The following is a 22,448-nucleotide window of genomic DNA, read 5'->3' on the forward strand; positions in this document are numbered from 1 at the left end:
ACAAAAAAAGATATACTATTCAGTGAATTAGATAATGAGGAGCATATTCATGGGATCATCTTTGAAACATGTTTCCGATGATAGTTGCTTTGCAATTGTGAAATTTTCCGTAGAAACAGGCTACATAACTTCGTTTAGTGCAAAAACTGTCCCAAACATAATTAACATAAAATTGCCAAGGTCGGGTCCGCCAAGACAAGCAGAACACCAGATATAATTTAACGAGTGTGAAATATGTTAACAAGAGATTGGCGATTAAATATACGATTAATGGCTGAGGGATTGAGCATATGCAAGGGCACACTATCATCGTCTGCGAAGATTTGGATAAGAAAGAGATATGTTCTCGACTTGTTGTCAGATGATCGTTCCGGATTCCAAGCAACAATTAATGTGTCGCGAGTCAAAAAGTATTTCTGTAAAAGATTCAAGGACAAAACAATGTTGATCGCCTTATTTGACTACGAAGAAAACATTCATCGGGAATTTGATCCTTTGAATCAAAGCCGAAATCTACAAGGAAGTTTTGAAAAGACGCATCTGGCAGGAATAAGCAGTGGGCACTGTACAAAAATCCGTTTGGTCACTCTAAAATCCACGAGCGCCAATTCTTGGCTTAGCGTAGCGTAAATGCTCTTGATTGTCCACCGTACTGTCCCAACTCGGGACGATTTGTATTCTTTCCGGGTTTTCCTTCATGAAAGATATCCTAAAAAGGGCAGTTTTTAGTAGTTTTATGAACGTTGTCAAATGTGTGTTGTGTACAATGGCGATTAGTTTGTAGAACAAAGTGTTTGATTTGTATCTTCTGTTTTATTTATTTTCTAATACCATTCAGGGAAATTTTTAGATAATAATATATTTTTGAATTTAGTGTATACATTTAATTATATTGGAATCACTACTTTTTTTACTGATATTGATATTTTTGGTATAGGAAAAAAAGGAATAAAATACACAATAAGCGAGCCTTTGCTTTTCACTTCAAATAATAACTTCCAAACTACAACTGAAAGATCTGTTATTTCAATGATACAAAACGCAATCATAGATTGATTTTTATCAATATTTCCCAGAAAAAAATCACCGTTCTAGTGTATTATTAATTTCAACCTATATTCAAACCGGTTAAAATACGTCAGAACTGAATTATTTTTAGTGAAAATAAGCTGTAATTACACGTCAGTTAACGATGATTGTAATTGTTGTCTCGTGTAATGGAAAAAGACCAAATTACTGCCAGTTTTTTGTTTATGCAAAATAACTTTAAATTATGCTTGTGAATTATGATCAAACGTTTCGTTTCCCAGAAACGTCTTACTCGTTTTTTATGCTAAAGATCATAATAATTTGTATAAAAGTATTTACATTTGATTTACCTATGACCTTAGTCTTCAAAAGAAACTGAAAATAACAACTGATGATACCAAAATACTTTCTTAATTGCAAATTGCATTACAAGGGCTGGAAATGATTCCTCAAATTAGAACCCTAAATTTACTAAACGGCTGCATTAATAATATTAATTGTTTTCATTTCCACTTAATACGAAAATATTTTTTTCGTTGTATTCTACTTATTTTTATTATTACTGCTTTTCGGAAATCATAATCTTATATGTATTACCTATCAGCTGATTGCGGATGCTAGACCAGAACGAGATTTTTCATCACTAGTCTTCAGAGACTGAAGGTAAACTATCTTCACTATCTGAAGACGATAACTTGGTTATCGACACGCACGTCACACAATGTAATTGTGAATGTTGGTGTAGTGATAGTATAAACAGTGTGTTCACTTGGTTAGGTAAATATTTATATATATTTTTTTTATTTTTCATTTTATGATTAAAATCCCGAACTGTACAATTATTTGTAAAGTTTGCTATTTAAATAATGTTTCAACCATAAAAATGTATGTAAATGATAAATCTCGAAAACGTGCTGGTTCCCGAAGATATTAACTACAGGTGCAAAAAATGGTACGTTCAAGTCGAGGACCTTCAAGAAAAGAATAACATTTATCGCCTGATGCTAAGAAGATAGTAAATAACGTGTTCAAAAAATTGGTTCCAGAAGTACATCATCACGACGCTGTTTTTGTTCCATTGTGAGCAAACGCGGCATCCATCTTGTGCACAGCTTTCTCATGTTCAAATTTTCACTTAATACACGATGTACCGGACTTTTTGAAATGTCTACTATATCTGCTAGTTCGCGCATTTTCAGTCGACGATCATATAGTACCGCTTTGAGGATTTTCTTCAATATTTCTAGCTTCGTCATCTCATTTGGTCGACCACTGCGATGCTGGTCTTCGCAGGTCGTACGTTCTGCTACCCAATATTTTAGTGTTGATAACGAAGGAGCAGTCTCGCCCATATTATAATCTAGTTCAGCTTTTATATTGGTTGGGCTAACGCCTTTTAAATAAAAGTATTGTATCATATAACGAATACCAAATTTTTACAAATTCACTAAGAAACTATTGATCGCTGCCAAACAAATATTAGTATTTTTCAAGGAACTGCCGCCATATCTATACATATATATATTGTTTTTTATGTATCTTTATATCTGTGTATTTATAAATAGTTTATAAATAAGACAAATTAAATGTGTATACCTGGAGTTTGCTCCTGTTACTAATAATGAACTTGTGTCAGGAGCTTGTTGGGATCTTACAAGGTGGGCATATTGTTTAAGTGGATGCGGAGAAAACCGCAAACTAATTGTCTATTATTTTCGGTCAGCCTTATAGGATAACAGTCACTTAAAATAAAATAACCTATACGTGCTCTACCTCTGTTTATTGTTGATATGAAAGTGCCCTGAATGAAACCCTATGAGAAAAGAGTATCTCCCCCTTTATTGAAATTAATTCTACGTTGTTGATTTTAAGTGACTGAGTACTAACTGAAACCTTTTTAAGATAATCATATTACTAATTCTGGGGATTATTTCTGCAGTTAATTAATTTTTTTTCTCATCCATCCACTGCGATATTATTTATAGTGAATGAGTTTTTTCTGTCTCAATAAGCTTAGTCCTATAGCCTAGTAAAACAAATTTATTAGGAAAAATTGTCTGTTGCAGGTAGTTTCTTTGGCCCTATATGTATATTTTATAGCAGCTCTCTTAGGCAGACAATTTGTTCCTTATGCGGAGAAATCGGTGACTGGAAAATACGAACATGTTGATATGTATTTTCCGTTTTTCACTTCAATACAAGTAAGTTTGCCTAATGTAAAATTATGAGCCAATAATAATAATTTTTTTCAGTTTTGTTTCTACATAGGCTGGTTGAAAGTTGCCGAAGTATTAATTAACCCATTCGGAGAAGACGACGATGACATCGAACTAAATTGGCTAATTGATAGACATATCAAGGTAATAATCATTCAAATTATTTTTTCTAATTACATCGCTATGATATTGTCTATTGCTTATCATTATGGCCGACGCAATACAAATTCTAACGCTACTTGGATGTCATGGGATTTTTATATTATATATTCCTCAAAATCTGTTGGTGTTACACAAAACATTATATTATTCAAAGAGTGAATAATTACTGGTGACGATGATTTTTGCATCATGAGCATAACTATTATTGTAATTCATTTGAAAAGTAATAGATATTACTCGCGAATAGAATACTATATTTTACCTACATCTACTAGAAAAAAATTAATATATATGTTTTGTCGACATATATATTGATATTGGATATTCTTTACCCAACATATTACTTTCTATGGTAGTTGTACTTGTATTATTCAAATTCAAAACGTTAGCAAATTTTGAAACCTCTTTTTTCGCCCATACTTACATAACCTAACCTAACCTAACTTACTTACAGAATTATTAGAGCCTGGTTATACCAATGAATTTGTTTACTTATTGCACATTATCATCGTGTTTTGGAAGTTAAAGAGCATCCCTAACGTACCTACAAATGATTTTTTCGGGCTTTGCATCTCGCACTACGACTGTAACAGTCTACTCAACCCAACTAACATTCTTTGTGTTATAATGGTAACGGTTATGTTTCGATTACTTATTTTATAAAACATTGGAACCAATCATTTCTTCGCGAAAAGTTTTCGTTGCTCTTATAAAACATCTATAGCACTTGAATAGAGAATCCTATAAAGGTAACAGTGACCAAAATTTAGTTCCATATAAAACTTTTAATGCGAATTTACATGGGGATAGTAACTAAAGCCAATTACCAAATTTAATTACTTACCATTTAGTATTTGTCTACGCGACATTTTAGCTCGCTCTGTTTAGTCACTGAATGAAAATGGTGTACATTGAACGAAAATGTTTTAGATCAGTCTAAAAAGAGTATATAGTTGTATTATGCGAGGAAATTAGTAAAGTAATAGAAAGTGAACAGAAGAAAAAGAAGCGTATATGGATAAGGAGATGGTTAGCTCGTAGAAATACTTGAGTTTCCTTGTATGTTGTTAAATAAACTGGCTAATTGAAGACCTCGAGGAATATAGAAACCGCATGAGAATATCCAAGCAACAATTTAACATACTGCTACATAAGGTTGGTCCTTCTATAATGAAGTCTGACACCCTTATGAGGGAGGCTATTCCGGAAATAATAAAATTATAAATATCTTTATCGTATTTAGCAACTGGAAACTCTAACCCATGTAGGAGCCCCCAGCTTTGAACGACGGGACTTAGCTTGGGCCAACGCTGGAACACCCGGCCTTGGCAAACCAATAATGGCCCAAGCCTGGTTGAAGTCTGGGTAACTTAGCCCCCTCAGCCAAGCGTCGATGAACTCTGAGTAACCAGGCTTGACAGAATTCTGACTAACTCGACCTCGGCGATCCTATGGTCACCCAAGCCGGACAGAACTTTGGATAACCCGACCTCGGCCATTCTATAGTGAGCCAGGCTTGGCATAATCCTGACTAACCCGACCTCGGCCATCCTATAGTCACCCAAGACAGGCTGAACTCTGGATAACCTGACCCCGGCTATCTATAGTCAGCCAGAACTCTGAATAACTATATAAAGTTTTGTTCCAATATCTTATCCACAAAAGATATCTTAACATTAAAAGTAATAATTCTTTATGATTAAAATTCTTTTATACATAAAAGAAAATTAAAAATAGAATAATAAAATATAGTATCATTTCTTTGTATGTTTAATTATGGAACTAATATTTTTATGTACATTAATTAGTAGAGCGCGAGAATAGAAATTTGTCACAAAACTATAATTGTATTAAAAATATATCACAAATCTATTATTATAAGTAACCAACCTGATCCAGGGCTGCAGACCAGTCTTGGGTTTATCTAGGCATTCAGGCCTGATCCAGGCTTACAAACCAAGCGTGGGACATCATCATAGAGCTCCACCAAATCCAATCCGCCAATAATTGCTTCCAAGCTAGGGCCAGAGTTGTACATACTTGACTCAAGTCTAGGCATATACTGGACCCATCGTAAAAACTTAAATGGGAATCTATCCCATAAAAAAAAACAAAAGAAAGTACCTAAAAACCAGCGCAACATCATAAACCCTTTCCTTATATATTATACATGTATTTGTGTTTCTCCCTTTTTTAGTAGCAGTAGCAGTAATTACATTTAAGCTCAATTTTCTTAAATTCCTTTTCCTTATAACATTGTTTTTATTATTGATTTTATCGTGTAAGGCCTAATTTGTCCATTGTATGACATAGCAACAAAATTGATTGAATAGTAACCACACATTTAATTGCACATAAATATAATGGGACATATGATAATTTTTCTAGAATAAAGGTGAGTGCTTTGGAAAAATATTAATTTAAAATATATTTTTTATTATCCTATTGTTCTTTAATTATAGCAAACTGCAATAATGAAGGTTATAAAAACAATTAGTTTTTGTGATCGTTTATTTTGATCGTACATTTGACACTGCGTATATATATTGTTATTGATACGACTAGAAATAAGCATTTATAACAAACTATTTGCTATAATTTGCGTCAGCAAAAAACCATAACCCTATTTAAAAATACCAATAAAATCATATGGTTTAATCAATATAAAACATTGTTGTAGTTAAGCACGATGAAACTTTGTATTATTTTGTATTTGTATTATCATTTTTTTTATTTTGTCCACAATGAAGACCGTTTTAATTGACAAATATTTTAAAAATAAAAATATTTCATAACAATGTATCTAGTATTATGCCTCCTGTGTTTTTTATAGACTACCATGCCACACGAATAGACCAATGCCCGCTATTACGCATTAATAGACTCTTATGATTGCGACAGAGATAGACACAAAGTTTGAAAAGAAATCAAAAAGATTTGGCCTCAGAGTTAATAGCAAAAAGGAAATCTCGTACATGGAAATGCGACAAGGAACAAAGCAACAAAGATTAAATTGTACAAAACAATGATCAGACCGACTGTACTGTATGGATGTGAGTCCTGGATGCTTATCAAAAAGTGTGCTGAAAAAATAGAAGTGTGGGAGGGGAAAGTACATGGAAAAATACTGAGGGGTGTGAAATTAAACAATGAGTCATGGAGAAGAAGACAAAACGCTGCGATGAAAGAAATACATAACGAGCCTAATATTACGCAAATAGTGATTGGGACGTATGAATTTGAAGAAAAGGCAGACCGAAAAAGAAATGGATAGGAGAGGTAACATCTGATTTGAGAAGAAAAGGAATAACTGAGTGGAGAGAAAGGACAGAAATGGATAGAGTATAATGTTATATATAAAATTATATATTAACAATTGCGCATCAAATTCAGTTAAAGGGTCTATATCATGCTCTTATGCCTGTCCCCATAAATTACGCGGTGATTTATTTGAAAAACCGAGAAAATGATGTATTACTATTTTGATTCTCCCTGTATAAGTTTCAATGAATATCAAGGAAATAAATAATTCTTAAGTAGAATAGTAATAAATTTTTATTACTATTCGAGTACTTTGGCTGCAACAGATTTTCAATCTTGAATTTCTCTTACATTGTACAGAGTTTTAACTTGTTACGATTTTATAGAAATTGGATATAACTTTCTAAATATCCCATAGAACGTATCACAACCCTATATTATTGTAATAGGAAAGTCCAGCTGATTCCAAATGTGCAATAAAATACAGGGTTTTAATTTAAAAAACTGTAACTTTGATATGGTACAGTATTCTGGAACACCTTTTAAGATTGTATACAATTTTGAATTGTGAATACTAATAATGGCTTGAATCGCTCAAATTTTCAAGTTGATATCTCAAAAGACAAACAAGGTACTGTTCTTTATCAGACTAATCCATCACCCTATGTATATATGCTTTCCATTATTTTTTTCGATGGCATTTCAAAAATTACGTGTAAACGTGTCTTATTTAGAAGGGCAGTCTGATAAATAAAACAGACGAGAGCACATGAAATTAATATTTTGTTTCTTGGTGATCACATAACAGATCCACTATTGTTCAAGAAATAGACAATATATTTGACATTCCTATTAAAATTTACATTGGAAATAAAATGAGTAAGAAACTATATTAAAAACAATCATTTCCGAGCTGTATCATTTCAGACGTGTAAACATGTTGCCTTACTACAGACAATATCACTAAGGGGAGAAAGAGGAAAACAGATGACTGACCTCGAGTGGCACGTCTTACCAACAATCTCATACCTGATTATCTATACTTTTATTTTACCTTGTTTTACACCGTATAAAATTAAAAATTCGCTTATCGGTGATATTAATAACGTATATAGATTTACGGATAGGTTGCTACTCTAATTAATATTCATTTTCTTCAATCTCCTTGGTTTTATGTAGTTTATAGAAAAGATTTATTTAATAAAATGAATAAAACATCGTTATTTGGTAATCAATCTCTTAATAACATCAATAAGATTGAGAAACAAAAGTAATAATTTTATATTTAAAATTTATTAAGACTTGATAATGAACTGTTTCCAAAACAAGCTATTCAAAGATGGTCCGAGAAGTACCTGGCCTGACATAGAGATGGTGGTAATTGCTTTAAAAATACCACTGTATTAAAAAGTACACAATCCATACAATATATGTTTCAAGTTTGAAGACGCCATGTAGTATTTGTTTCACAGCTATAAATAGTGACCGGCTTTAGTGAATATGTGAACTCGGAATGTGATAGAAAGGCCTTAGACCAACCTATATTAAAACTAAACTAGATGCTTCGTTATCAACAGTAAAATATTGGGTAGCAGAGTTTAAACGAGACCGTACGACTTGCGAAGACCAGCATCGCAGTGGTCGACCAAATGAGGTGACGTCTCCAGAAATGATGAAGAAAATCCACAAAGCGGTACTAAATGATTGTCTTCGCTGAAAGTGCGCGAGCCAGTAGATATAGAAGGCATTTCAAAGAGTGCGGTACATTGCATATTGACTGAAAATTTGGACATGAGAAAGTTGTGCGCAAGATAGGCGACGCGTTTGCTCACAATGGAACAAAAACGGCGTTAAGACGATGTTTCCATCGAGTGTTTAGCAATGTTTCACAGAAATAAAGCCCTATCTTTGCGCCGTTTCATAACCATGGATAAAACGTGGGTTCATCACTTCAAAACCCAAACAAAAAAACAATCGAAACAATGAAAACCGTTCAATCTGCAGGCAAAGCCATTCGTTGGTGCTTTGGGATGCGCATGGAATAATTTTTATTGACTATCTTGAAAAAGGAAAAACTATCAACAGTGAGAATTATGCGAACTTATTGCAACGTTTGAGCGAATAAATCAAGCAAAAACAGCCGTATTTGGCTAACGAGGAAGTGTTGTTTTATCAAGACAATGTACCAGCTCCCACATCCGTTATTGCAAAGGCGAAAATTAATTAATTAGAGTTCGCATTTTATTCGCTAGTTTTAGCCCCTTCGGATTATTTTCTGTTCCCAGACTTGAAAAAATGGCTCGGTGGGCAAATATTGTTCAATTTTGAATGGCTATTTTGAGGAGCTTGGCGATTCTTATCATAAAAATGGTATCGAACTTATTGAACAACGCCGAGAAAAGATGTATGGAGCTAAAAGGAGATTACGTTGGAAAATAAATATATTTTTTCCAAAAATCTTTGTGTTTTCTTTGTGAAGCCAACTACTTCTGGGACCATCCTCGTAGATAGACTTATTATGGCCGTATGCACCGTAGATTAAAGTTTAATCTCGTTTAACTTGAACTATCGGTATGCACCATAGTAGCTGATAATATCAAATTGATTTAAATTTAATCTATCAGTAGAAAACAAAAGCAAACGTCTATCCATAATACTAATCGATTCATATTAGATATTGTAACTAATACTCGTCATGAGCATTGTTGGCAACTGAAATTTGTCACATTTACGTTATTTTTAGTTTCTGGCACGAGTATTAAAGGAAATGGAATTAGAAATCGAATTATTTCTCCTAATAAATATGTAAGGATTAATCATTTAAAGGAATTGATTAACTTATGAGCGATTTTGGCATGTCAAAGGAACTGTTACGTTTCATACAGATCTTTCAATACTTGGTTTACTGACATATTAGAGATTGGTTAATGTTCCCTGGAATCCACTGAAATACGGGATGTTCTTTGAAAATAATCGATACTACTAATATTCGACTAAAATACAAAAAATCTTATTGATTTCAGGCCTCGTACATGATAGTCGATGAAATGCACGAAGAACATCCAGAATTATTGAAAGATCAATACTGGGAAGATATAGTACCAAAAGAGCTGCCTTATACAGTAGCGTCAGAGCATTACCGAAGAGAAGAACCCAAAGGCTCTGCAGAACATTACAAAATTAAAGCTCAAGATGCAGTATACGCTAATCTAATCACTCCAAAGAAATCTCTAATTCCAGAAGATATGTATGCAGATTACGTAAGTATTAAAAACTATCAGGTGCATTATCATAATAATACAGCCAATAACTAAAGTGTAGATTAATCAGATAGCTTACAATTATTTGATTCTCCATAGTATTTTTTGCATAAAATAAGAATTCGTCCATCACGCCAAGATATTGGGATATTTGGGATAAATCCAAATCGAGCTTGATTGCAATTATATTCGAAAAAACTTTCAGCTTAGGATCATTAGTCGTCTATCACTTCACTCAGTATACTTTTAATTCCTATCTTGACAATTAATTGTGGAATATGTCGTGTTGTAATGATTGATGTCATTTCCTAATACATTTTTCAAATAATTTAGTTGAATTAAACAAAGCGTTCTTGTGATTTTGACACAAAAGTCACTTTATTGGAATGTTTCCTAAGAAATTTTGAAAGGGACGGAACAAATGGATATTGGATGGAGCGATATATGTAGAGGTTACGTGAGAACTTCCCATACCAACTGATGTAGCTTGTCCACGCTTTTCCACTATGGTTCTTGCAGTATCCGACTTTTTTCCCGTAAAACTAGTACGAATTATGCACTGTACACATCACTTGTAATGTTTGATTGATGGCAAAGAATTCATAATAAAAAGTTCCTCTCACACTCCATCAAACATAAAATAAAGGCTTCAGTGGCGTGCTCTTCCCCAACTATTGTGGCAGTGGGCTGATATTAATCATTTTAAACAGAATTTGATTTTTATTGCGATTAATTCTGTAAAGTCTACTTTAGAATCTTTGAGACCTTTCCTTGTATCCGCAATTGATTGGAAATACATTTTTGCGAACAATGTAAATTTGCAAACTCTTATTATTACTATATCAATATTTGAAACAAAACTAATTTTGTACTCAATAGCATTTGAATGAAAAAATAAGGGACCTTTGTATTTATACAACAGCTGTACTATCGCTTCAAATATTTATAATGTGCAAACACAAACTTTATTTCAACGAAGATTGTTTTTGCTGTGGAAATTTTAACATTGATAGATGTCATTTTAATTCATTAATCCTCATTCTAACTTTCATACCAAATGTTTTCTTAACAGGAAAGTGTTGACACTCCAATAGTAGAAAGAAGAAAAAGCAACTGGTTTTCTAGGCAGATTTCCAGAACTGGCATGGGGTCCATTCGATCAGCTTCAACCACATATTCCTCGGGAGGTCTTTTTGGTAGACATAGGGGTTATTCTATAGATATTAATCCTGAAAATGGTCAACTGCCAGGTATCCAACCACAGAAAATGTCTATATATGATCGGCTAGTAGGAAGAAAATCTACAAGAGCCAGAAACTTGAAACCGCTAAGTAAGGATTAAACCTATTTTCCCCAATTGCAAAATATTTCATCTAAAAAATACTTTTTCTTAAAAATACTGTGAATTCACACCATATACAGTTTTGTATCTGTTTTTTAATAGTCGTAAAGAATACAACAAAACTTGGATAATGGTTACTAAATTCTTCTATTGAATCTCAGATTTTTTAGGTTAGTTTATACACCACAAATACAATCCACTGAATTATATATATGGTTAAAAGTTCATAATTTTCATTTTGAAATTTCTACATCCGCCGAAATAATTGCGTTTTTGCCAAACTTAGAAATGAAAACTTGCACTAACTCAAATTTACCTTTGCTCAACAAAACAGAAAAACGTATTGAGAGAAATATTGACAACCAACTGGCATCGTAACCACCTCCGTAAAACCTAAGCGAAATATTCACTATTCTGGAGTTACAGAGCAAAATTCTCAACAGGTTCACCAACAGCCAGTCTTTTTTAAAAGTTATCTCAATTCTAAAGGTTGGAAATCATCGAGGTAACTGAATTTTGAAAATCGCCGGTCTAAATAATAGATTTAGATACGAATGTGATCTACTCCCTATCGTTTTCTTCCCACAACTTTTCATTCTCTAATTAGCCAATTACCAAAACCTCCCAAAAGGTGTTAAATGACGCATCTAGCTCGGAAATACTGAAATTGATTTTGGTCTCGCTGTATGCATGACCACTTCACGTCATGTCACGTCACGGAATGATGATTAGTAGAAGTCTGGATCTTGGAGACAATTTTCTCACATTAAAACAATAATTTGAACCGCTACGATTAAAGAAATAGTTTCAAATTTTTGCAATTTGTATCGAACTAGGGGACATACCTCACGCATGCATTACGTGCTCTGATGATACATAGTATTTCACCATATCTTCAACTTTATCCTCACACTAATCAGCTTTATCATTATTGTATTTCTTTCTTTGGTGATGCGTTTTGTTATTTCAATATAAGTACCGCCTCACGGATTCAACCACCACATCATGACTACAGATTTTCATTACTTTTACATATCAGCATAAATTTGTTCTATATTTGTTTAATGCTAGCCCATATTCTTTACTATTTTACTAAATATTTACTGTAAGTCTTCTAGAGTTGCTATTAACGAAACACTATCACCAGTATATTGTTTCTATTTTTGCATAATTGATTCTCAAAGCTATACTGCGATCTTCTCTATCATCTAAATCCTTGGTGATCATATATTCCGATTATAAATTAAATAGAGCCGGCGAAAGGACAAACCCCTGTCTGATTCCCCTTTTTACTTTAACGCCTCTCGATGTGCTCTTTTATATTTACTTTTATCTTAGCCTTTCGAAGGCATTATAGTGTTGATATTATCAAGTCTCTCTGCCATATAGTCCTACAAAAGTTAGATTAGTAGATCCTTTTGAACCTTATCTTCATATGCTTATGCTTTATAATCGATAAGATAGATGAATATCCTGATTGATACCTAAACATTGTTGTGATATTACGTTAAAGGCAAATAGTGTCTCTTTATTCCTGGATTCTTCCACATTTTACTCCAGCCTTTTATATAAACTTTTATGTTTAAACAATTGTTAAAAAGACACAATATCTAGCATTTACTGTAGATGACAGCCACTTGTTAGAGTTATTCCGCCCTTATATATTTCTGTTCTATTTTATCGGAACCGGTTGCATTTCCGTTTTCCATTACCTCTGTTACATATAGAAACTTTTAATATATCCGGATCCTCGTCTTCTTGGGATTTCTCGGAGGTATTCGACTTCTTTTATATAATTAACTAAATAATTCTTCATTTTTCTTCTGTACATTATTGTAGTCAAATTTAACTTATATTTCTTCTCTCTTTTGATATTTCCGTTATTGGCTTGTTTAAACTCTAGCCAAAAATTTGTTTCAATATTTCAAAGAATTCGAAACTTCAAACTCTTCTGACAAACAAAATATAAGATATACATATAAGAGCGTTTTCGTATTGGGAATATGGCAAAATTAAATACCATAGTGTACTAACTTTAATATATTCCGAGCCTATGTAATCATCATCTGAGACTGAAATTGTGGTCAAGTACAATATAAAATAAATATAAATGTATAACAATAATAAAATTCACTTACAATAATTAGTTAAGATTACGCGGTTTTCAATTGTATAGTTTCTTGTAAAAACTTCGTGCATTTCAAAATCCAATAATCATTTTAACGCTTGATAGAATTAATTCATTGAAATATTGATTCTGGTTACTATCGAATCATTATTTTCATTGGTTATATTATGGATGACATTAAATTTTATAGATTAGGTTGTTATGAGTGAAGTTGGATTTCATATGTTAGGTGAGGTTAGATGGTTATCAAGGGCGTTGAATTTTTTATAGAATAGCTATGCATTAAGTACACTATTATCATTTTGGGCAATATATGTTTCTTTTAAAAATAGACGTTTTTGGAACTTTGGCAGATTCATAATTCATACTGCGTCCTTTATAGTAGACATGTGTCGCTGATGAAAATTTATCAGATTATCATCTGCTATCACTCTTGTAAGAGGTTATCTGATTGATGAGTGACCTATTCGACTGACCAATGTACTTTTTGCCACAATTTAAACAAGGTATTCCATATAATAGGTTAGGCAATTTATTGAATAGTGTTAGTAAAAATAGATTGAATACTAATGATTTGACTGTACGCTATCTTATTATTGATCTAGCCTATAAAAATTTGATGTCCTTAATGAACTAACCAATCAATAACCAACATCATTCACAACAACCTAACCTTATCCAACCTACAAAAATTTGATAATGTTGATAATAAATGATAATATTGATTTTAAAACACTTGAATTCTATGTTTTTACAAGAAACTACACAATTTAAAACCGTGGATTCTTAACTAATTATTATATGTATAAATAAATTTTCTTATTGTTATACATTTATACATATTTTTACATTGTACTTAACTATTATTTCAGTCCCAAACGATGATTACATAAGTATTCGAAAGTTCGGAATATATTGAAGTAATCACATTTTGGTATAATTTTGCCACATTCCCAATACGAAAAAGCTCATAATCTAGCTGGCAAATATTTCGTTCCAATTTACATACATATACAAATCACATATTATTCTTCAGGAACAACAGGATTGCCAGTCAAAAATAGACCGAGAATTCCAACACCAGATGTAACAAGGGAAGTTATAGATAAAGAAAACAAAATGTCTGAAGTTCAAAATCAAATGTCTGCTGCTGGACTTACTTTAATGTCACAGCAATTACCAACGGGTTATCCTTCGTATCCAACAGTAGATGTACCGGTCGTACAGGTAATTTGTATATTAAACTGTACTTGATCTTCCTTTAAATGCTCAGAAATAGTTATTAAAATAATTTTACACATTTTTTTTAATACCAAATGCCAATGAAAATAGAAAAACCTCTGTATATATGTACATTATCCTTTACCTCTACAACCGATTTTCTATTGAATAGGTTGTCCTTTCACCAATTCAGGAACTAGATGGCACAGGTTCAGTGAACAATACGTTGCACGCTAATCAACCTGGCACTACTGCACTTGCACAAGCTGTATTATCTCCAGGGCTAGGCCCGGTTTTAACGACACCAGTAAGTGTACCTATGACTGTTTCACAGCTGACTTCGTTGGGATTAGCATCGAATAACAATAGTCCATTGCTTGCAAGAACATTTGATCACCAGTTTAGAAACCCAGCTTTTATTCAGGTATGAAGAAGTCAATGTTATTTACAATAAACATAAAAAAATGTGAACCGTCACGGGCCGACTGGCAGGTATGAAACATCGAATTTATATTGTATAAGTTATATGCATAAAAGAACAGATTAAGATAGGGATCAGATATGGCATAACGATAAGAAAAAGCAGTACAAATTTCCATAAAATAATGACAGTTTATTACATAAATAATTATTTTCACTAAATACAAAATTAAAAATTTGTTTGTAATCGCCATAACTATTTTCATCAGTGACTTTGGTAGTACAGTTCTTCCAATATCAACTGCAGAAGACAGTTATGCGAGGAACAATTAATATTTCATAAATACGCACGGCAATCATACCAAATTAAGAAATGAAAAATAATGTTCAGTACCTGTATAAAATACGGTAAACATCTAACAAACCGTCAGTCCACGTGGACTCATCATCTCCATTGTTTACCAATGCAAACATTGAATCGTAAACATAAATGCATTTCTATTGGCCGAAGCTGTCGGTAGGCATGTGTACACAATTTCTTCGAAATATTCCTGCCAGAGACAGTCTGCGATAAGCTGTGGCGTGGCTTGGTGAGATTCATTTAATTAATAAATTTCTTTAAATACATAAATAGAAATGTGGCGTTTTAAACCATGGACGAATGAAGACAATGAAATTGCACATTGTAGTGAGAATAAAAACAGGTATGGATTTAATAATAAAGATTTAGTTAAACAAACACAGTAAGTTATTTTGAATACATATATTCGAATGTTTAAAAAAGGAAAATATTCAGCAATCTGATAATGTAATCATAATAAGAATTGCTGAATTAACTAGAGTAAATAAATTTTCCATTTATCGAGTAGTTACGAAAGGGATTGCTGTGGATCATTCACAGAACCGAAAAACTGAAACCAACTGACAAAGGTATTCAATATTTTATACTTATAACAATTTATAGTTTATATAAGGGGAACAGGGTTGCGACATTAGAAGTAATACTACAATAGGTAGCAGATTATCCAGCATACCATTATACCAGTTTAGAAACACTGCGTTAAGTTTTGTCAACCGAAGTTCTTATAGACTATTGGAATACGAAAAGGGCTCAGTTCACTTCTGGTACCCTGTTTAAGCCAAAATCCCTTACAGGCAGGTACATTTTACTCGTCTATTTACGTTTTATAATATAATATTCAGTTCTAGCAAGTTAACATGGTATAATAATGATTTTTTTCTAAGTCCATCTGTCTAAATAATGGCGTATAATACCGTCCAATTTATAATGATTCGATTGCCTTTTAACGAATAATTTCTCACATAAGATATACATATTTTTAAAAGTATTTATAATAATAATAAATAAGGTATCTACGCCCTTGGTAGATCAAACAAAATTGTCGACAACGGTTTTTATATAAGTTTTTATAATCTGCAATTGATATTGAAAGAACTATAGGTATATTCGATATTGCCTCTTACGGTATTACTGTGACAATTGGTCGATGAAAATTGAAGTATCTTAGACAAATATTAGATATAAACTTAATGTATATATGAATTAAATACAGCATATTCCATTTTTCATATCTTGCAGAAGGTACATTTTCTTGGATTGTTCCTAGTTTCCAGTTGAAATAAATTCTTCTTGGAGGAACTTAATTAATGGCATTGATTGATTTTTTGCAAAATTAACATTGAAACACCAACCAAAATCAATAGTAGTTTATCTTTATCGGCTTTAAAAATTATTGAACCTCTGCGATTATACGGAAATATTCTCCCACGTATCAAATACTAATATGTATAGACCAGGGGTGGCCAAAACGTCGATTGCGAAAATATTTGAGGTAGTCCACGCGAAACGATAAAAAGTATGCATCTCAATTAAGGAAACATAAATTGAGAAACTTCAACAACATAAAGGAAGAGTGCATCCATAATACAAACCGAAACTTCGAAGATTTCACCGAACAGTTAGATGTTTAGATGTTTTGTTTGAAGAATTTAACTTTATGATTTTTCCATTTAATAAAAATGTTAACATTGATGGAGTATATGAAAAAATAGGACATTTAATAGATCCCAAATCAATCACGGTGAAGGAAGAAATTATTAAATTAAGATACGATATATTTCTCAAATCCAGACCATCTAGAGATACTGATCTTTGAAAATTAATTACTAGGAAACGTTGATTTCATATTTGAAATCATACTTTGGATTGAGGTACTTTGCGAATCTACTTTTTTAACCATGAACGCCTCAAAATTGTGCTCTTTTGACCTTGTGTTTTAGTAGGTGGTTTACCCACATTTACATTTTACCCTATTTAATTACAGTTTATCGCATATTTTTGAGCCCCGAATATTGTTCTCCATTTTTCTCTGTTCTGCATCTGTTTGTTCCAGTCACATACTTCCAGATTTTCCACAATCCTGCACAATCTGATCTTCCCATCTATTTTTTGGTCTACCAGGCAATCTTTTCTCGCCCGGTCTCAATTCTGTGATTTTCCTCTTTTCCTACCTTTTTTCCATTCTTTTAATGTGCCCGTACCATTGTATTCTTTTTGCTGTATATGTATTTAATATATCCTCATTTTCTAATATATTCTTAATTTCACAATTCATTAGTCTTCTATAGTCATTATTTCCAACTTTTACTAGTCCATGAATTTTCCTAATTATTCTCCTCTCATATATCCTTAGTTGTTCTTTGTCTATATTTGTTAGCCTCATTGTTTCAGCGGCGTATGTAACTACTGGTCTTATCGCAGTCTTGTAGACTCTTATTATATGCCCTATATCCCGCATGAATTTTTTGTTTTGTCTCGTTTTCTGTGTCATTTTTGTTGCTTATCATTGTTCCTAAGTACTTGAATGTGTCGACTACTTCGAAGATGAGGTCATTTATGTTCACTGTTTCCTGTTTGCGAATTTCCTTCCTTCTTTCAATTTCCATATATTTTGTCTTTTTCTGATTTATTTTCAATCCTCTTTTTCCTGCCTCCCTTACAATTTTCTCTAATGTGTTCTCTAGACTCTTTCGGTCTCTTACTAATAGAGTTAAATCATCAGCATATGCTATTACTTGTACTGATTTATTAATGATACTTCCATTGATATTACATTCTCTTATTATGCTTTCAACTGCAATGTTGAACAATACCGCTTAGAGTCCGTCACCCTGTTTTACCCCAGCATTTATTTCAAATTCCTCAGGTGGTCCGTTTTATGTTATTACCCTTGCCCTAGATATTGTAATTAGTATTGTGAATTTCCACAATTCTATGTTTACATGTACTAACGTTGATATCGAATTTTCATTATTTCATATTAATAACTAATTATCTAAATCGAACAACAAACGTTTCCATTTCATTTTTTCAATTGGTTTAATGCAGAGGTGTCAAACTCAATTTCATTAAGGGCCATATATTAAATTTTGAATTCTTAGGTGGGCTAGATTGAAAATAAAAGAAATGAACTGGATTATTATAACATTTTATTTATTAAATTATATAAATAATATACCCACATACATATACCCATAAGTATATATCTACGCACATAAACCACAACATCAATGTACATTCGAAAATACACAAGGACATAAATCAACTATAGATTACGTAATTACAAATAAAAATATCCATCCGAGAAGAATACAGGACACTAGATCTCTAACTTCTGCAAATGCAAGAACCACCAGCTTGTAATGGCAAAAATGCGAACAACCATTCAACGTTCTTGTAACAAACCTATCGAAGAAGAATTCCTATCAGACGAGTCGACAAAATACCTTTATCAACAAAGGCTCAGAAAGAAAATTGCTGCTAATAATATCCAAGAGACAGATGACATCCAAACAGCATGGACAAAACTAAGAACTAATATACTACAAGCAGCAGAAGAAGCCTGTGGAAGAAGGACTATAAAGAAAGGGGGAAGAACAAATACAAAACCGTGATTAGACAAGAAGTCAAGATTCTAGCCGAAGAGAAAAGAAAATCGTACCTGCAATACAGATCCAATGCAACAACGTATAATGACGAAAATATTCGAAAAATTAAAAGAGATCACTGTGAGAAGTTTTCAAATAATATGGAACTTGACTTATATGGGGGACAGAAAAAAATGTGGAATCTTCTGAGGGATAGGAGAAAACCAATAAACGAATACATATAAAACACAAAAATCACAGCAGACGAATGGGAAAGACATTTTGAAAAACTTTATAGTTCAACACAAGCTAACGTATCCGCACAGGAATTACCCTGAAATGATCAAATATGGAGGCGACACACTGTATGATGAACTACAATTCCTCTTCAATAAAATACTAGAGGTCAAAAATGAAAGAAACTGAAATGAAAATGCTTAACTGATGTTATAAATCTACTAAAAAAAAGGAACTTTCACCCCAATATAATAAGAGTTATCGAAAAACTTAACACCGATAATTAAACTTTTGGTAACTGGTATCAGACAAGGGGATAGCCTAAGCCCAATCCTGTTCAATATTATAATGGACGAAATCATCAACGAAGTAAAACAAGCCGGGAGAGGATACCGAATGGTAGGCAAAGAGATAAAAATAATACGCTATGCTGATGACGCAGTAATCATCTCGAAAGACAAAGATAACTTACAGAAGCTCCTATATAAATTCCAACAAATAGCGAACACGTACAACATGCAAATATCCACAAAAAAAAACAAAATCTCTCACAATATCTAAAGAACCGAGAAGATGTAAACTAGCAATATACGATCAGAGTGTAGAACAAGTGATGTCCTTCAAATATCTAGGAACAAACATAACAAGCGATAGAAATCTAAAGAAAGAAATAAAAGCACAAACAACGAAGGCAGCATTAATATCAGGATACCTTATAGATTTAATTTGGCGAAATAAATACACGAGCACGAAATGTAAAATTAGAATATATAAAACTTGCGTAAGGCAATAAATAATAATAGAAACTAGAGCGGAGAACACAACCACTAAACGGCTCCTAAGAACAACAGAAATGCGAACTCTGAGATCAAAAACAGGACATACGTTACTCGATCGGAAGAGAAATGAAGAAATAAGGGACATGTGCGATATTTAGGATGTAGTAAGATGGGCAAGGAGCCGCAGAAGAGAATGGAGAGACCATGTTGACAGAATGCCAAATGAACGGTTAGCAAAAATTGCAAAGGAAAGGAAACCAGACACAACTCGACCTCCTGGACGACCACCTATAAGGTGGTATGAAAGCTGGTCCTCAGTATCCCAACTACTCCTGGTGAACCCTTGTTGAAAATACGGGACCTAGTCCTAACGTAAGAAGAAGAAGTTATAAGAATATAATATACGGTTGTTAAAAATCATATGGAAGCTATAAAATATGGAAGGTTGAGGTAAGGAGTACCATCTCATATGGGAGCTTAGCTTAAAAACTGCCCGCTTGTCGGTAGTAAATTATAATTCAAAATTTGACCAGAATGGCGCTCCTGTCGGACGAGATATTATATGATTGTTCAGTTCAGTCTTCTATCCGTCTTATTTGAATATGCAGTATTAAAAAATTTTAAATTACTAGAGTCGTCGCTTTATTTAAAATTTACACTCAAGCGATAGTAGCGTAAAGAATTTGTACCACAGAGATGGTTCTCCTTACCTCTACCCTCCATACTATAAAAGATGGTAGGTAATTATGTTGAGCGAGGATCCAGACACCTGACTTCTCTCGTTTTTATTGGAGATGTTCATTCGTAAGTCTTGTGTGATGTTTCTTCTTATTTATTTTCATGACGGAAAACATCTGCTCACATTGATAGGTGCTACCAAACATACAGAGAATGCGTGTTGCATGCTTTTTAAATTTCGGGTAATTATCCAAACTCTTGAAATATTGTGTATAAATTGTAAGAGCGTTAATCTCATTAAATATTTCTTTCAAAATACTGTCAGATTGAAGATCTATCAACTCCATTTGCAAATGAACTGGTGTCTGTGAAGCTTCAAAATTGAATGAATTCTTTTTATGTTCAAATTTGCTTTTTTGGATTAAATAATAATAAAGTCATAAAAATCAGTTGAATATTCTCTCTAAAACAATCGTTATAATGATACCAAAGCATGTGTTCAGTTCATTTACTAGGGAGAGGTGTAAACCAAAAATGGACCAATACGACTCCTGGCAACATTCAGAATCATAATCTGCTTGCTTTTCTGAGTTCAAAACCATACCCTTAATGCGATTTCCACATTTTGCATAATCAACTTCATCCAGCGCCTAGTCTATTAGTTAAATTATAGAAAACAGCAATAAAAGCAATATTTCTCTGCTAATGTCACTATTAACACGTGTCACTACTAACAAGAACAACATTAAGTGACACTCCTACTATTGTCGCTAAAAAATTATTGGAAATTCAAGTGTCTAACTGTTTTTTATACTAACATTTAAAGGTTTTTTTGTGGTTTTATAGCCAGAATATATGTTTTAGGCTTTCGAACAACCTAAATCCTCAACGTTGTCCCAGCAACCCATAACTTTAACTGAAGTACATACTGAAGAAGAAGCTCAAACCGTCAACAGAAGTTCAAACGATTCTCCTGCTTCAGATGCTTCACACACATCAAAAGGCTCATTAGCTTCCAACACAACAGCATCAGTTACATCAAAAAAATCTTTGGAGTTACCATCTGGAGAAACTGAGACCGACACAGTAGCTTTAAGCAATTTCGATGGTGTCCCTAATTTGTCAACACCTATAGCTTTGAGAAAAACTGATAATAATAGTAATACCAGTTCCAAAGATGAGGGAACTTTAAATTCAAGTGCATCGGCTCCCAATTCTCTTGTATCACTTGGTGCCGGTATTAATTCAGATAGATTAAGAAAAATATCATCTCAGAGTGTTGTAGAAAACTCTTCTAAAAAGAGAGAAGTGTACGTATGATGATATACACAAAGTTAGTGAACTTTTCAATTATAAAGGTGCTGTTTCAAAAACTAGATTACTAGTGTGAAAATAGTTGTTAAATTCATCTACAAAATTTTTAATAGTCTTTATTATAACATTTTTAACAGATATTCGAATTGTTTCATGCGGCCATGAAATAAAGTGCCACATTTTTTGTAAATAGTTTCGGCATAAAAAGTGAATTGTAAACAATAAAAAATGTACATGTTTTATGTATATCAATTGGGACCTACCTTTCTTTCGTCCCAGTTTGTTTCTATCAAATTATTATTTATATCCTTTTTCTAGAGATATATCTGGTAATAATAAAAACTGGGTTTCATTTAAAAGTTTACATGTTTTTGAACTGAAATTCCATGAATATAAATAAAAAGATTAAATATACACAGTGTAGTTTCTAAATTCATATAATCAGAGTTGATA

General features: G+C 32.7%; 1 protein-coding gene across 2 annotated transcripts in view; it reads left to right on the forward strand.

Moving 5' to 3' along the window:
• Positions 1 to 22,409, forward strand: part of LOC130453298 (bestrophin-2) — a 102,937-nt gene extending 80,528 nt beyond the window's left edge. For both annotated transcript variants that reach the window (XM_056792955.1, XM_056792956.1), the window contains 7 exons: positions 3,096 to 3,230; positions 3,282 to 3,389; positions 9,692 to 9,928; positions 11,001 to 11,259; positions 14,435 to 14,625; positions 14,792 to 15,043; positions 21,546 to 22,409. In XM_056792955.1, coding sequence (XP_056648933.1) covers positions 3,096 to 3,230; positions 3,282 to 3,389; positions 9,692 to 9,928; positions 11,001 to 11,259; positions 14,435 to 14,625; positions 14,792 to 15,043; positions 21,546 to 22,001 — 1,638 coding nt within the window. In that variant the 3' untranslated portion in view covers positions 22,002 to 22,409. The remainder of the gene's footprint in view (positions 1 to 3,095; positions 3,231 to 3,281; positions 3,390 to 9,691; positions 9,929 to 11,000; positions 11,260 to 14,434; positions 14,626 to 14,791; positions 15,044 to 21,545) is intronic.
• Positions 22,410 to 22,448: the final 39 nt, after the last annotated feature.

This window comes from Diorhabda sublineata, chromosome 2, assembly GCF_026230105.1.
Source record: "Diorhabda sublineata isolate icDioSubl1.1 chromosome 2, icDioSubl1.1, whole genome shotgun sequence".
NCBI classification, from domain to species: Eukaryota; Metazoa; Arthropoda; class Insecta; order Coleoptera; family Chrysomelidae; genus Diorhabda; species Diorhabda sublineata.